The sequence below is a fragment of the Haliaeetus leucocephalus genome, unplaced genomic scaffold (assembly GCF_000737465.1).
Source record: "Haliaeetus leucocephalus isolate CR32 unplaced genomic scaffold, Haliaeetus_leucocephalus-4.0 Scaffold656, whole genome shotgun sequence".
Taxonomy (NCBI): domain Eukaryota; kingdom Metazoa; phylum Chordata; class Aves; order Accipitriformes; family Accipitridae; genus Haliaeetus; species Haliaeetus leucocephalus.
The window spans coordinates 3,682,065-3,694,817 of record NW_010973092.1 but is presented as its reverse complement, the minus strand read 5'-3'; the positions used below and the strand labels follow the sequence as shown (position 1 = coordinate 3,694,817).

Here is a 12,753-nt window from a genome sequence, read left to right as displayed (position 1 = left end):
AAAGAAAAAAAAAAAAAAAAAAAAAAAAAAAAAAAAAAGTATATTAGAGAAAAATCTAAGCTATATAAGAATTTATTGAAAACAAAGCATGTGAGGATAATAGAAAAACTAAAGAGTCAGTTTAAACTGTTGTCCATATGTAGCACATCTTTCTGAATACTCATTAGCAGTGTAATAATAACATAGCATTGCAAAATCCTTTAAGTGGAAAATAACATCTTGTGGCAATATCACTCATGTCATTAATTACCTGAGGCTCAAAACCCATGTCAAACATTCTGTCTGCTTCATCAAGTACAACGTATGTGACTCTACGGAGATTTGTTACCCGACCTGTGAAAGGAGAGGAAAAAACACATGGGAAACAAAATCAAATGGAAATTTAGTTTCCCTCAGGAATAACTTTTTTTTTTAAAAATGTTATATAGTCTCACTATCTTCTAACAAAGACATTAATTAATTTTTTAAAAAATTCACTAAATGTGAATTTTAATGTTCTCATTTTAATCACATATACATTCTGGGAAATGTGTAAGTATGCACAAGGCCCTTTATTTTGTCAAACTCTTCTCTTGCATACCATCATAGGGCCAGAAGAACCTGTAAAATTCAGAAAACTGCCCTCGCCAAAACACATCATAAAACTAAGACTGAGATGAAGCAAGGAGCCACATCAGCCATTATCTGACAGCGCCACCTAGAAAAAAACATATTAGAGATTACAGCGCATGTGTGGAAGGCAAAGTCCAGTGCTAACTGTTGCAGCCTCAGAAAAATTCCTTTTACACATATAATATGTAATGCTTCCTTGGAGATAGAAATAACTATTTGAGGATAATCATACTAATTCTAGTTAACTCGTAATAATATGCATAAAACAGAGTAAGCAGTCTTTTCAAAATGAATATATAAAGATTAAAACCTACCCAGTAATATTACTAAGTGTAAAATTAAGAACCACCCCAAACTCTGGGACAGCTGGAAACAAAATAAGCAAGTTGTATATCTGTGAACATTTTGAAATTATGATGGACAGGATAATTAGCACCCTTCCCAAACAAATAGCTAAGATTCCCTTTCATGAGAAGGATTTAACTCAGGAATTTAAGAATCATATTCTCAAATGATATAAACATGTGAACACATTCAGTTCCAAACAACTGTGGAATGACACTGTCAAATGCTCTCAGAATGGAACAGATTTTTCACATTTTCGACAACTATCACTCAAGACTTGTGCCTATCAAACTACAGTAGAATTTGGTCCTTTCAGCTTCAGCAAATTGTAGCTGAATCCTCAAATTATTTTTTAGAGATTTAGCGCTGAGGTTTTTTAAGATATGGAATTCAAACTTAAGGAACAAAATAAATATTTCTTAAAATCTACATATCTATTTAACATCTTAACACTTTCATCCCCAAATAATAACTTTGTAAAATTACTTGGGAACAGCATTAATGTACCTACCTTTGACGATTTAAGTCTTGGAAGCCCAGTTCTATATGTCTTGAAGGTACTTTTTCCACAGAAGTTAAATAATGTCAACAGTTTAGTAGAGGTTTTGATGTGGAATAATTTAATAATAAAACTTTATCTAATAAGCATGCAATGGTTACACTAGGACAAAACCTCTTAAAGCTGCAGTGGCTCAGTTTAATCAATCTGAGTATTTGATGTAAGGTCAGTTCTTTTACTTTTGAACAGTTATTTAGGGAGGGCTTCTTTGTTTGTTTTTTAAAACCAACAGATAAAGGCAGTCAGATGCTTTTACATAAAAGTGGGGAACTGCTGAGCTACACTAACAATAATAAAGCATCAATGGACAGATAAAATAAGCAACTCTTATATAACCTTTATCTAAATGACTTGAATTTAAAAAATTTGGACCAGCACATTTTAAGTTTAACAATGATAAACATTCTCAGAAACTCTTCAAGAATGTAGTATTTCCTGTCCTCCCCCAAAAAGTCAAACCAATGTATGATTAAACCTATTATTAGTGCTATATATTCTCAATAGCTAGATAGTGCAGCCTGAAGAGATATAAGAAAATTCCATAAGACCATTTATCAAAATACATGATCTTTTGAATTTGTTAGAATTACACAACAAATATAAAAAAATCTCCATAGGAAAAGGTTTTCTACTCACCATTGTTAGCTGCTAACATGTCAATCATACGTCCAGGTGTGCAAACAATAATTTCAGCACCTCTTTTGAGTTCAGCTATCTGATTTCAAAACACAGTAAACAAACTATTAGAGTGGTCTTTTGCTTTGTGGTGGTTGTTTGGTTTTTTTTTAAACATGTATCACCTTGCAAAAAAGAAAACGACATACACTGTAATACAGCTGTTCTACTAATGTGAATTGTTTATGTAAAGATTTTACGCAGCAGTTTCTTTAAGCCTTTGGAAAACTTTGCTTTCCAAAACAGTAACCTCTGACAACTTGAAGTAGTTATAATAGGGATATGACTTCTATACAGTTAAGGGCCTATAAGAAGTGTCACATGTTTATCAGGGACAACTGATACTAAATAAACCATGTTCCATCACAGATGGTCACTCCTGTTGTTTCAATAAATGTGGGTGGGGAAACCCCTTAAAATTAATCTCTAAGTTACTCTAACATGCAATATTTCATAATGCAATAAACGAAAAGTTAACATTTTCTGGCTTTTGTTATCTTGAGGGGAACTCTCATAAAAGTATAGCTTCTCAATAACTTTCAAACTATCACATCCGACTAATAGTTTAACTATTGCCATGCTCAGTACATACATAAAAAGAAACAGTCTGAAACTTTTCAGGACCATACTTGAGAATTTTCAAGATTAGTACGTTTAAGGCTAAGTTAGGTGGAAACGGTTAAGCCTTTGCATTACGACCATTTATACAGAGAAAATCCATAATGAAGGCTGCAAAAGTACTGGATTTATGGGAAAGAGAAAGGAACTAAATCCACTGCGAAAGTAACGTTAACTAATAAAGTTCAAGAGTTATCTGACAAGTAAGGTATGTCTTTTGTGTACCTGTTCACTGATTCCTGTTCCTCCATAAACACAGACAACTCGAAGCCCAAGTGTCTTTGAGAATTTCTTGCACTCCTTGGTAATCTGCAAAGCCAACTCGCGAGTAGGTGTCATAATGACAGCTGAAAAGCAAAGCATTTTCATCATACATTGTAATATAAGAGATGTTGTTATTTATACAACAAAAATGAATCATTTGTAATAATGTTTACAGCAATTTACTTACATATATTTTAAAAAATGTAATTTCAAGAAAAAGAAAATTAAGACAGTACGAGGATGGGGAGGAAATCTGGTCAAAGTTTCAAAATCAAAGGAGTAAGGTCTCCCTTTCCAGATAGATGGACGTGCAAGTGCTCTTGAAACAACATTAGACAGCAAAGTGATCACGAACAATATTAAATAGTACGGTGATCGTTAACTAAATTAAAAAAAAAGCCACTCATAAATGGACATCAGTAAGTAAGCATTCCTCCCTATAAACAAGTGAAGAACTGAAGACCCTTCTGAAGTGTATGGTTGAGTTTTTATTTATTTAAATAGCAATTTTGAAAATAAAAGCTTTGTACCTATGGGACCTTCTCCTTCTTCTAATGCTCTCTGATCCATAATGTGTCTGAACATGGGCAACAGAAATGCAATAGTTTTTCCACTTCCTGTTTTAGCAATGCCAATCAAATCACGTCCATTCATAATCGCTGGGATAGCCTGGGTTTGAATGGGAGTGGGCTTTTCATAGCCATGTCTTAAAGAAAGGAAAAAAAGATATTTTAAGAATAAAATACACAAAATTTCACAGATGTGAATCACAAAGTCATGCTAAAAAAATTTGCGTACTTATATTTACATATGCGTATCAGTGCCATTCAAAAAACACAGCTTAAAAATGAGCAGCAAAGCATGATACAAATGGCAGAAGGAATAGTTCCTAACAATAGTTCCATACTGAGTGATAAACACTGATGACTATATATGTAGCATCTATAAACATGGGCATGTTGCATTATGCAACAAAGAAAAAGGTTTTTCTCATAAACGTATGATAGAACACAGTGAGCAAAATCAAGCATGATATAGTTCATAAAGTGCTTGCTTACTTTTTGAGGGCAGTGAGAATCTTCATGGAAATACCACACTGTACCCAGGTTTTTATTGGTTTGGGGCAGCCTTTTCCCTTGACTGTAATTCCCTCCAACTCCAGCCTGTACACATTCACCTCTGAAATAGAGTTTGCATTACAACAGAGTCAAACTTGACATTTCTCTACCACCTTGATCAAAATATTCTTGATCTGTCCCTGAACATGAAATATTAGTTTTAGCACCACCAGAATTAGCTTGTTATACATAAATACAGGAGGTAGGTGGAAAGGACTCCGGTAAATTTTTCACTGAAAGCCTCATATATAATGATATGAAGTTATAAGTAATAGGGTTCTGACTGATTCAATGTTTTTCTATACCAAGTTGCTCCAAATGCTCTTTATATTCCAAAAAAATTTGCTGTTTCTTTGCACATCAAAATCCATCTTTCTTTTCTTCAGTAGTAACCAAGGTGTTCTGGTTGTATTTGTCCTTACCTTCTTGAGTCATTTTAGCTAGTTCTGGTACTTCAACATAGAAGTTTTTCCTGAAAGGTTCATATTCTATCTTCCCATGATCCACTGGTTCTAGCAGCTTTCTCTGCTTGGTCTGATAGCCAGTCAGGGCAGTCTGAAGATCAACTTCCTCCTCTTCTGAGGAATACTGCATAGATTATAATTTGTGTGTAAATTAGTATGAATGATATTCAGAGGCTCTGTTTTTTCATTTATAAAGGAACTTCACTCAGATGCAACAGTTACTTCTTACCCTATTAGACCAGACACTGAAAACCCACTCTCAGTTTAAGAAGAGTCCCAACTGTTCTTTCTTCTATTTCTTTCATGTTTCTCCCAAACCTTAACTTTCATTGAGTTCTGTATCACTTTCATGACTTTATGAATACTACCAGCCTTGTCATTCAGAAATAATCACTGCCATGCAACTGAAACAGTAAGAGGAAAATATTAAGAAAAAAAATCCAGCCAGCATACCACTGATTCGTGTCCTACTGCAGTCACAGTTCTGACAGATGCACCCAACTCAGCTTTAAACTAGCTGAGTTCTACTAACACTGGAACTGCAGCAACATAGAGCTTACCATGACCTAGCTGAGCTACAGTGCTAGCAGGGTATCTAGTCTACGACTTGGGCAAGGCTGTCTCAGACCCTCCCGGACAGCAATACACCTATACACTTAACAACTATTCAGGCCTACAATACCACACAAAACCACATTAAGCACTCAATATTCCTATTCTCCTGAAAGCATTTTATGAAGGCAGTTTGGTCACAGAAGAGTAATTCTGAGAAGTTCAGGTCCAATCCCTGAGCAATATGGCTCTATGAGAATCCCAGAGCACTGTGCTGTTAAAATTCAATACTCATGCTTATCTGCCATTGCTCAACATGCAGAAAAATGTGCACTGTAAAGACTAAGGGGAGATCTACAAATTCATTGAACCCACATCCAGAAAGGGCAGCTTACATTTATTTACTTGTACCACCTCTTCCTACTAAAACACTGTTAGTTACAGCCAGTGTAACAGACAATGCTTATATATTTGGTTTAGGGTGCCCTCTACTAGAACACGACTTGGCATAGCATTTTGTAGCCCCCGGCAGAATCAAACTCCTTTCTACTCTTTCCTAAACTGTAAAATGAAAACATCTACCTCTCATTTGTGCTAAAAGAGATGTCTCATTATGATTTACGAAGTATTTTGAGATCTGTAACTTACAGGTGTTTCGGGAATGAATATATTTCTACTTACAAAGAAATTCAGCAGAACTGTAAACCTCATTTTTTTCAGATTAGATACATGCAACTGAATGTGCAGACTGAGCAGCTGTATACATAAACACTCTATGCTAGCTTGTGGGTCATTCACACACAGGATCACCAGGACTGCCTGCCCAATTTCAGTAACATGAACACATGAACTGAACACACACTACACGTGACATACACCAGCCCAGCCATATTAAGAACAAATACAAAGCCAGGCAACCTGATGCACTCATTCAGTTCTCATCTGTATAACACTGCCTCTGAACAATAAAACTGCAATGGCAATTTCTGAAAAAAAAAAACCAAAACAAAAAACCCCCCAAAACCCCCCAAAAACCCCCAAAACCAAAACCAAAGAACCCCAAACAGTACAAGTAACAAGAAACTGCATAAGATGAAAAAACCTTCTGACCAGTGTTCTGTGAATTAAATAACTGAATGTTTATCTCCTAGGAGATGGAAAAATCTCATTCTCATGCCTCTTAACAGAGGCACATTGCCTTTTCACAGTAGACATACAAGACACTTCCATTACCTCCATTGCATCTTGGTCATTCTCCATGAGCTCCCCTTTCTTCTTTTCTGACTCTGCAGCTGCCTTTTTGGTTGTCACCACGGTTACTACTTTGGTAACAGTTGGTCCAGTTTTCTATAAAAACAGTTAAGAAAAATTATTGCACTAGCATATAAAACAAAAAACATACTGTATAAAATATATAGAATATTTGTACTTCTGAATGCATTATGCTGGGCTTTTTTCACTTCCTTCAGTGAAATTTTATCAGAATAATGCTTGATAAAAGCACCAGGAAATTAAAGTTAAGGCAAACAGGCATTAAGTGCATCTAACTTACTTGCTTTTTTGCACTTCCCCTTTTTTTCAAAGCCATTTTGATATTAAAACACTAAGTAAAAGACAAAGATAAGAAATCTTAATAAGTGATTTCACCTTTTCACTCCCACCTCCACCTTTCACACTTCTCATATTGAACTTCTTGACTTCTTCTTTTACTTCTTCCATATAAGCATCCAAAGGATCTAATTCTTCATCTTCAACCTCATTGCCTTCTTTTTCTCCTTCTGCAGTTTCCTCTTCATCATCTAATACAAGCAAGAAGACGGGAATAAAACAGGGAAAGAGAGAAGCGCTCACATGTGTTAAATTATTAGTCTACCCAAATAACTACAGTCCAGTTTCATTACTGTATCATTTTTCCTCATACAAATCTCTCCAGTTTGTTAATCTCAATTGTATCTTAAACCATTTGAAGCCATGACTAGATTTAGGTTTTGTTATTTTATAGTTCACCTTCTGAAAAGTAATTAAATGCTTTAAAGATAATATAATAAAAACATTAGGAACAAAAGTATTTTAACTGTCATATATAAAAAGTTAAATACCATCATCATCTTCTAAACTCCATTTTTTCCCCTGTTTCATCTCTTCAATTTCTTTTTTCAGTTCTCCTATGTTTTCCATAGCCTTCTTGCGCTGTTCTTCCCTCCATTTCTCCACTCTTTCTTTTCGTTTTCTCATTTCTTCTTCTAGTTTGTTCTGATCAAAATTCTATGATAAAAAACAACGAAATAGTGAAAATAAATGGCCACTGGCTTTAGCCTATGCTTCTTCAAACAAACGTAACTGTTGTGTGAGCATGCTGTAGGAGACTGGACATCCACAAACTTATCACAACAGAAGTAAATGAAACATACTAACATCAACTATAATATTTTAAAGTAAAATAATGCAGTTACTATTTTATTTTTCATGATAGTAGCTGCTATATAATTTTTAAGATTATAGCAAATTAAACTTTCCTTTATTTACTAGGAAAAAAAAACGTAACTCACACCAGTGAGTTTCAACTCATTTTAGCCATTGATCCATAAAAGACTAAAGAATTATCACGCTACCCTCTACTTCCAAAAGTCCTTCTAGTACAAAAACCTGTGATCGGTTTATGCGTGGGGAGCTCTCACTGACAGTGCAGCCACTGTTAACAAAGGAGCGTTAGTAACAACGTGCTGGTTTAGAAGAGTTAGCTAGAACGGCTAGTATGGGGATTCTTCATCTAGGCACGTCTTTTCATGACACAGAACAAGGCAAAGTGAGCTTCCCTCTCCCTTTGTTCTTTGATTCCTGCCTGGGTCCAGAGGCCAAAAAAATTTTCAGCTCATCCGTTGACACCTAATGTGTGAAAAAGGAGAGATCTTCACACTTGCCTGTGGTTCACAGTCTAAGCAGTTTGAAATCCTGAATTGAGAAGAATGTTTCTTATGCCAAGAACTGGAAGCGTACCCCATGACAGGAGTCTGTGTTACTGAAGAGAACACTCTCTCATTCAGTGGGGATTTTGTTCAGCTCTAAGAACAGGTTTTCTTTTGTTGATGCAGTAATCTATGGCTAACTTAATTCCTGGTTTAAATTCTTATCTTTTAAATTTATAAGTGTTAAAAGCTTCTACCTCAGTGGCCACGGTATTTGTGGTGGCATCTTTATCCTTCTCTTCTTCTTTGTCTTCTTTGTCTTTTTTCTTTTCTTTGGAAACTTCCACACCTTCTGTCTTTTCTTTAGATCTTGATCTGAAAAGTAAGATCAAAGATTTCTTGGAACATTACAGCTTTTCTCAGGGCAGGGATACACATGTGCTGGATAAAAACAGAACTATGAACACGCTGTACAGGCTTATGTTTTCGAATACCTTACAAAGCACACTGCCTCCCAGAGAATCTTTCCATGTTATGGAAATATTCCCTTTAACTACCAGAAATGCAATCCACCAATTCACATGCTTTAGTTCTGTTCTTCTCATTTTTCTACAGGGGGAAGTTGCAGACTTCATTTCCAAACACTTAAAATTGATACGCTAGTGGTTCTGCAGGTTTTTTTACAGCTCCTTGAAGACAGCGCTTAGAAAAGAGATACTAAAAATTTCCTGTTTGTTGAATTTCTAGAGAAAGGTAAAGTGATCTAGCATCTTGCCACAGAAGCTTGAATGTCCCCCTGAGCATACAGTACTGGCTGAAGGACATAAAACCACCTCTCTCTGGGAGAAGCTACTTATGTAACTCAAATGTAACATGCAGACTTGCATTTAATATAAAACCCATTTGTCACAGATTTTATTATCCTTGCTTGCTTCCAATTAAAAAAAAAAAATTTAAAAAATGCATCCATGAGCTAACTCATGATAATAAATGTAAAATTCACTTTAGCCAATTAAATCTCATTGAGCTACTCTAATACAAACCATACACTTATTCCAAAAGACACTGTGATTCCAGCTTCTCACGATTTCTAGATTGTCACCAACTTGCTTATTCTTTATACAGACTGCTGTTACAACTTACGGACTTCCCACGCCTTTTACAGTATAGTATGATTATATGCTGTTTGTTATTATATCTGAAAAATCCATTAAAATATATTTAAAAGAACATAACCTGTAGTAAGTTTTTACATATTTCTAAACTCAACATCTACAAAAGTTCAAGCTTCACCACTTTACCAAGTCTATTTACTAGACAGTTTTATTCAATTATAAACCCCTAAGACCAGTACTTGTCAAATCTGTATTGATTGCAGCACTAAGCACACCCACAGAATTTAACAAACATCAGATAAAACAGGTGGTGGCTTTACCAAAGGAGACTTTTTGAGCTTCACTGAAGTGTTACACTATATAATTTATTTTTCTGCAAAAATATCATTTAAAAAAAAAGCAGATTCCAAACGTTATTGGCTTACAGTCTTTAGAACACCTTTTGTGTAAAGAATGGCTTAAACATTGAGCTCAGGTATAATCAGTGGCACTTGTAACAGTTCGGGAATTCCTGTTATAGATGTTACCATGACGCCATTTATAGATCCCCTGCTCCTACCCTACCTGCATTTTTTAAAAGTCTTGTATGTTTCCAAAGAAATAAAGTGCTTTATTTGAGGAAGAAAATGATACAGCACATCACTGAGAACACTACACTGGAGTAAATCTGGTAACTAAAACTTACTATTCCCTAGAAATTTACAAGTTTGAAGAAAGTTATACTACAATGTAATGCCTGTGCTAGACAGCACCTGTACTTTATTAACTTGGGCATACACGCTGGGACACAAAACATTACTTATTGATACTGGAACCTGAGATAACAATGAAGCACTACAAAACTTTCAGAATTAAATTCAATCTTAACTTTAAAGTTAACTGCTTTTTTTAGCTGCCACAGCTTGGGACTTTTTCTTTTACAGAAACGTTCTCACAACAAACTGCGTTAGACACATTAAGCAGTGGGAAAAGATCGTAACAGTACACTCACATAGTATTCTCCTTGTTCTACAAACCAAAGCTTTGCATAGCTTTGCCTGATGATTCCCTCCACGCTACCGATACTTTTACAATATCTTGCCACTATGACATTGATTATAATTAGTGGACACAAATACCTGTTTTCGGTTTTCCTGTTTTTGCTTGGACTGGAAGATCGAGACCGTCTACCTCTACTTCTGCTTCTAGAGCGCCTCCTCTCTCGGCTCCGGGATCTTCTTCTCTCTCGGCTCCGTTCCCGTTCTCTACTTCTTGAACGTCTGCCACAGAAAAAAAATTGTATTTATTTAGCACATGATCATAGTACAATTTTAGCCTGCCATTGAGGAACAGGTCGTAAAAGGAATCCCAACAATAATCAAGACCACCAAGAGCTTACAAACTCCAGCACCAGGACCTAGAAACCATTTAATAAGCAAAAACATTAAGCATAGTAAAATCTAACATGAACAACAGCAAACTAACTAATTATAGTGGAAGAACATATTCAGAAGACAGGCATGTTTATCTACTTTGACTGGAATTGATAAGTCATACCTTTGACGCTTTCTGTCACGTGATCGGGACCTTCTCTTGTCCCTACTGCGTGACCTCTCACGTCTACGTTCTCGATCTCTACTTCTAGAGCGTCTGTCTTCTCCACGTTTTCCTCTTTTGTCAGATGGAGAACGACTCCTAGAACGGCTACCAGAGCGTCCACGTGACGCAGAGCGCTTCCGATAATGTCTGCATCGTAAATTCACAAAAAAAGATGAACATGAGCGTGAGAACAATTTACAGTTAAAGGATATTTGTCATATTTAGGTGGACAAGCAAAAAAAAAATTATTTATCTTAATTTCTTGGACTTTTTAAATTTCTAAACATTTGTAATCATCTTGCCAAACCGATTAATACACATATACTCCTGATGATGCTGAAACTAGAGGGATTACTTGGTCAAATTTTTCTTTTGGTTTTAGAATACTACTATAAGCACATCATGAGAACAAGAGAACATCAAGAACAATTTCCTTTTTGAAAATCCACTGGTTTCCATTATACATAGGAAAAGATGAAGACTCTTTGAAGCTACCTCAAAATTTGTCAAACAAATATAACTGTTCCTTGTTGCTTTTTATACAATATATGACTTTTATTCAGGTAAGCTAGGTAAATTTACATTTCCATTTATTTTTCCAGGACCCGCAGAGCCTTTCTCCTGACAAGGCCTAGTAGCCAGGCTTGGGATCCACAAAGAAGCAGAGAAAGCGAGACCTCAAGCCCCCCACCTCCTTCTCTCCCTTCTGTCATTGCCACACAGGGTTGTATTACAACAGTATCGGCACTAAAAATAATATAGTTTATTTCAGCACTTTGGTATATTTAGGTACCATGTACCTTTGCAATCAGTACAGCAGCAGCATCATATCCATATACTGCCTATCGTCAGTACAACTGAATGCAAAGAACATCTGTCAGCGTTAGATATCTCTGATTTCTTTCCCATCTCTGTCACAAAATGCCATGGGATTTGCTCTGTACTTCCCCCCTTTCTAATACTTTAGTTTCAGAAAACTAAAAATTTCTTTTTAGTTTTCCTGTACAGTGTGCAATAAAGCTGAGCATATGATTCCAGGTTTCAAAAGCCCCAGTCTGATGAACATCAACTCCAGCACATGCAGCCCACCCCACCCATCTCCACCCACCATTCAGTCTCACCCTCTTACTATGTCTTCATTTTTAAAACTTTTTGTAGGTATTAAAATAGAAAATCAATACAAGTTTAAACCCACTTTTTCTACTATTTTTAGCCAAACAGAAAAAATTTGTCATTATCAGAAGAGAAGCTCTACTGTGATAAGCGAGGGAGTCCTGCTAGCTTGAGCGTCAGCAGTTTGGCATTCAGTTCCCAGGAGATTTTGCAGCCTGAGTCTCTAACAGTGTCCCGCTGGCACCAACTGCTGCCCTAGCTAGTTTGAAACTAATTTAGATATATCTATGGGAGTACCCAGCTCTTCACTGAATCACTAATTTGAACCCAAGCCGGCTGTTAAAATTTCAGCTCATGCGCCTCACACAGTATAAGTCTCCGTTAAGGATCCAGGAAGCTGTTACAGTGCAGGCACAACTGCATGCGGGGACTACTGTGTCACAGTTTTAGTGTTAATATCTGACGGTTACATTAAACTAGGAAACGGAGACATATGCCACAACAGCACTTGCAAGTTCTGGAGCTGGTTTAAAGCCCGACAGGTGTGAGCAGCTCCAAATCATCTGGCAGCACAGGCTTGACCCGAAACACACAAAGTACACGATCCCATTGCTGCTGAGTTGCTTACAACACCTCTTCAGGTGTTTATACCAGCTGCGAGGGGACAAAAGACATGCGATCCTGCATAAACTTAAAAAGAACAAGCAAAAATGTCTAATCCAGATAAAAAAGCCTACCGGGCTAATTATGCCATTGCTATTATTTTAAAACAAGCCAGCAAAGGCCGGCTGGGCTCAGAGAGGCTGGGGGCCTCCTCCCCGGTACCCCAGCACC

General features: G+C 36.3%; 1 protein-coding gene across 1 annotated transcript in view; it reads right to left on the bottom strand.

The window, feature by feature from the left end:
• The window catches only part of DDX46 (DEAD (Asp-Glu-Ala-Asp) box polypeptide 46), a 24,528-nt gene that overhangs the window by 9,090 nt on the left and 2,685 nt on the right, over positions 1–12,753 (bottom strand). The window contains exons 2-13 of the mRNA XM_010579194.1: positions 10,765–10,953; positions 10,347–10,487; positions 8,371–8,488; positions 7,307–7,472; positions 6,855–7,006; positions 6,441–6,554; positions 4,614–4,779; positions 4,132–4,252; positions 3,604–3,779; positions 3,035–3,156; positions 2,153–2,231; positions 251–333 (exon numbers count right to left, since the gene is read on the bottom strand). Coding sequence (XP_010577496.1) covers positions 251–333; positions 2,153–2,231; positions 3,035–3,156; positions 3,604–3,779; positions 4,132–4,252; positions 4,614–4,779; positions 6,441–6,554; positions 6,855–7,006; positions 7,307–7,472; positions 8,371–8,488; positions 10,347–10,487; positions 10,765–10,953 — 1,627 coding nt within the window. The remainder of the gene's footprint in view (positions 1–250; positions 334–2,152; positions 2,232–3,034; positions 3,157–3,603; positions 3,780–4,131; positions 4,253–4,613; positions 4,780–6,440; positions 6,555–6,854; positions 7,007–7,306; positions 7,473–8,370; positions 8,489–10,346; positions 10,488–10,764; positions 10,954–12,753) is intronic.